This window comes from Sinocyclocheilus rhinocerous, unplaced genomic scaffold (assembly GCF_001515625.1).
Source record: "Sinocyclocheilus rhinocerous isolate Xijiao unplaced genomic scaffold, SAMN03320098_v1.1 scaffold853, whole genome shotgun sequence".
Taxonomy (NCBI): domain Eukaryota; kingdom Metazoa; phylum Chordata; class Actinopteri; order Cypriniformes; family Cyprinidae; genus Sinocyclocheilus; species Sinocyclocheilus rhinocerous.
Window position 1 is genome coordinate 932283 of NW_015627738.1, and position 4405 is coordinate 936687.

Below are 4405 nucleotides of genomic sequence, written 5' to 3' on the forward strand. Positions count from 1 at the left end.
AATAAAAAAAACCAGCTCATATGACTTGCATGCTTTTAAGTGCAATCTTTTAGTTTTTGCGAAGTAATTATTTTAAAATCTTAGTTAAAATCTAGTTGTTTTATTCCTGATGTTTGTATAAAGCAAACCAGGCAAACCTGTACTTGATTTATTGATTCTGGATTAATTTCATATTACAGGTTGTTCAATTTCGAGAAATTGACCCTTAAGACTGGTTTTGTGGTCCAGGGTCACATATGCCATCAGTAACTGAAGCAGTGTTGTATGGCTAACCGTTTTCACACTATTCCTATCTTTTTTGTCCTAAAGTTTTTCATGAAAGCAACTCTTCTGGAGCAAATGAAAAGAGACTACATTCACATCAAGCAGACTAAAGCCTTGACACGCGAACAAGTGGAAAGACAAGAAGAGGTGATTTGTGAATTCATAGTCAAGCATCTTTATTAGCGTTTCTCATACTTAATGCACGTTTTGCACCAGCAATCACCACTATCATCACATCGATGTGACCAGTGTCTTTATATTTTTAGTGTCTTAAAGATCTCAGGCAGTTGTTTTTGCAAAAGAAAGAAAGATATGAATGCTTGTCGTCGCTCGACAATATGAGACAGACTCTGGAGGACCTGAAAAAGAAGATGGCATGGTGTTTGGTAAGTTATTCTAGTGTGTCTTAACAGAAGTGTGAAAAGTGGCTTGCATTAGAGAGTCTCTGTTAAGTGGTGTCTCTGTTTGTTGGTTGTAGGTGAGAGAGAATGAGAGGCACGTTGAACAACTGATCGAACAAATTGAAAAAGAAGAGTCTGACTGTAAACGGGAAGAAAAGCTGCAACTCTGTCAGGTTTGTGTGATCAGCTGTATTGATCTGGACTTTTACTGGCAGAACTATGTTTTATTATGTTATTTTAAAACTATGTTTTGGTGGGGGGGTATGTTTTTGAATGAAGTCTCATCTGCTCACCAAGGCTGCGTTTATTTGATCAAAAACACAGCAAAAACAGTAATATTATGAAATATTATTACAATTCAAAAGGCATGTTTTCTGTTTGAATAGATTTTAAAATGTAATTTATTCCTGTGATGCAAAGCTGATTTTTCAGCATCATTACACCAGTCTTCAGTGTCACAAATCATTCTAATATGCTGATTTGGACAAGCAGACATTTTTCAAAAACATTAAAAAAATCATAATTATTACAAACTTTTGACTGGTAGTGTAAACAGGAAAGTTTTTAACAGAACAACACAGAATTTTAACAGAATGTCATTCATAGTTTTTAGTATTGGTTAAACATCATATGTCCTCCAGACATAACGTTAGTAGGCATTTGACTGTAAAAATTATTTCTCTTTGCTTTTAAGAACAAAGTCACGGCTGCTGAAAAGAGATTGCAGGACATTCAGAAGAAGCTTTGCACTCTTAGAGAAGAGCAGGAGTGTTTGGCAGAGGAGGGCTGTAAGATGAAGGAAGAAATTAAAGTCAAAACGAAAGCACAGAAAAATCAGGAGGTGAGGTCTTTGTTTTTTCTTTCTGTTAGTTTTAGAAGACACATGTTCACACGTGTACATCTCTTTAATATTCATTTTAAATGAAGACATGCATCTCTCTACAGTTAGGAGGAGTGTTTCAACATTTACATGTGAGCAACATTTGGCTGATGTAGTATTTTATTATTCTTAAAGGAATATGTCACCCAAAAATGAAAATTCGTTCTTCTGTGGAATACATAAAGAGACGTTTTGAAGAGCGTTTGTGCTCCTCTTTCCCATGCAGTGAAAGCATTGAGTGGCCAGAGGCTGTCTGCTTACAAATTTTATGCAGATTGTTTGTCAGCTCCAGTCATTCACTATCTTTGAATGGAAAAGAGCAGTATGAACCATCTAATTTTGTGTTGCATGGAAGCAAGAAAATCATATGGGTTTGGAAAGACCTGATGGAGAATTTTAATTTCTGGGTTAACTACTGCTTTAAGTTTATAAACAGGGTCCTTGTTGATTTCTAAAGAGTTTGTATAGATTTTTAGAATGCCAGTTTTTCAGGTGGTTTACTTCCGCGCTGAGAATAAATTGAAACAATTAGAAAAGGAGCAATGCCTTCTTCAGGAGCGAATTCACAAAATAAGTAATGGGTGAGTCCATTTGTTGAGGGAAGACCTCTAATTTTTTAAAGTATTTTTTCAAACCATTTCTTAGTTGGCATTTGTTTAAAGACTTAGTTGAACATGTAGTTAAAGTAATTGACTAATTTGATGACATTTTTAGCAGTGGCAGAAGAAGCCATGAGACTGAGCAAGCACAGCACCTAAAAAAAATATCTGCCTTCAAAAAGCAGCTGGAAAAGCTTGAGAAAGAGTCCAGCGCTCTGAATCAAGAGGTTAAGGACAAACAACAAGCTCTGCTTAAAGGAAGAGAGGAATATGATAAACTGAGGTAAAGTCTGGCAACTTTATTTTTTTTTATTGGACTTGACTGGACAGTGAAGAGGAAGACAGGAAAGTGGAGGGACACAAGGTGTATTCAACCCTGCTTTGCCATAAACATAATGGCTTTAATATGTTGCGTTGGCATGGCTTGAAATTGACCTAAAATGTGAAAAATCTCCACTTGTTATTTGTGTCATAATGTTTCCTTTGTCTTTTGTGATTTAGAGAATATTTTGTATTATGAATACATTCCAAGTTGCAAAACCGACTGTTCCATAATTCCAGAAGACGTAAAATGTGATAAAGATTTTCATGCTAAAATGTGTGACATGACCCCTTTAAAGGAGACATATTTTGCCCCTTTTTACAGTATGTAATATAAGTCTCTGGTGTCCCCAGAATGTGTCTGTGAAGTTTCAGCTCAAAATACTCCACAGATCATTTATTATATCATTTTGAAAATGCCTATTTTGAGTGTGGCAGCAGCAATATACAGTAAATACATCAATAATAAATCCACTGCTCTGTTGTCTCCTCTGAGGCTGGGACTCTAAATAGTGTTCTGTGCAGCCGAAGACAGAACAGTTAGCGTGCTTCGCTCAAACTTTCGCCATGGCATTCAAACTGGTACATTGTTGTGTGCTTGCTAAATCAAAAATGAAGGCGCCGTGGGTGGAAATTATAGTTTAAGGTATATTAAAATTAAAGACCATTATTTTAAAATGGAATAATATTTCACAATCTATCCACATATTTATTTTTTAGATACTATTGCTATATTACATATGTCATTTGTTATTGTTTTTTTTTAAAACAGGAGAAAGCTCGTGCAAGGAAAGTCATGCAGGAGTCGAGACCCCCGAAGAATTGCCGTGAGGCCTTCACTGCAGATGGTGATCAGGTCTTCAGCCATCGCTATTACACACCTGAACATGAAGTACTGGTCAAATATCTTGGTGGAGACCCAGAGGCAGAAATACGGCAAGTGTGATCTGCACAAATACTGAATAATACTCTTTCATCAAGTAATTTGTCACCGATTGTACCTTGAGCAAGTTAAAGTTAAAGATTTTACTCATGGCACAGTGGTGATAGTTCATGCAAACCCTTGTGGAGTTTGAACCTACTATTTTTCAATTACAAGCCCAGTTGTTTATGGCATGATCCGAGGCAATTATGTTCTTCTCTACTGATTTACAGTCTAGTGGAGTCAGAGCTGGAGAACAGCCAGGCTCAGCTTTCACGGTTCCAGCTTCACTTGAGCTCTGTGAAGGAGGACATTCAGTTCATGGAGGAGAAGCTGCGTAGTGTCATCATGGCCTGCAAAAAGAATCAGGTATTGAACTGCACAGGCTACACCATTATGCCATCCACGTTCAGTCGTTATTTGTGTCCAAACATCTGCATACTTGATGCTGGCTTTAATTTTCCGTTTTTAGGAAAGTATAAATAAGGTTAAAGCTTCCATCACAGAACTTGAGAACATTGAAGAGGCGCAGGCTGAAGACATCAGCTCCCTGGTGAGGTCTCTATGCATTTTACCAGGCAAAAACATTGACGCTTATTGTTGTGTGACACAGAATAATAGGCGATTTGTCAAATGTACAGGAAGAAGATGCACAAGAAAATGAACAGAAGATCGAATCGGAGAGGAGAAACGTGAAAGAGGCTCAGGATGAGTTAAAGGAACATGAGAGAGTGCTTACAAGTATTAATCAGAAATATAAAGATGTGAAAAATAAAATGGAGCAACTCTCAGATGAGACAGAACAACTGAAGGTGAGCGACAGCACTGGCCAGTCCGTATACAATGCAACGCTTAATTTACAATATTTAAATATTATTCTTAAAACTGTCATTGGTATCAATCACTACAGGATTCCCACATTCATGTATAACCTGGACATTTTAAAATTGTGATTTTATGTACAAAATATAATATAAACACACACACACACACACACACACACATATATATATATATA

General features: G+C 36.6%; 1 protein-coding gene across 1 annotated transcript in view; it reads left to right on the forward strand.

Moving 5' to 3' along the window:
* smc6 (structural maintenance of chromosomes 6) overlaps nt 1–4405 on the forward strand; it is a 23262-nt gene that overhangs the window by 2602 nt on the left and 16255 nt on the right. Inside the window, exons 8-18 of the mRNA XM_016545904.1 lie at nt 256–411; nt 531–650; nt 743–838; nt 1360–1506; nt 2038–2126; nt 2260–2427; nt 2646–2655; nt 3238–3401; nt 3621–3756; nt 3860–3940; nt 4029–4199. Of these exons, the coding sequence (XP_016401390.1) occupies nt 256–411; nt 531–650; nt 743–838; nt 1360–1506; nt 2038–2126; nt 2260–2427; nt 2646–2655; nt 3238–3401; nt 3621–3756; nt 3860–3940; nt 4029–4199 (1338 nt within the window). The remainder of the gene's footprint in view (nt 1–255; nt 412–530; nt 651–742; nt 839–1359; nt 1507–2037; nt 2127–2259; nt 2428–2645; nt 2656–3237; nt 3402–3620; nt 3757–3859; nt 3941–4028; nt 4200–4405) is intronic.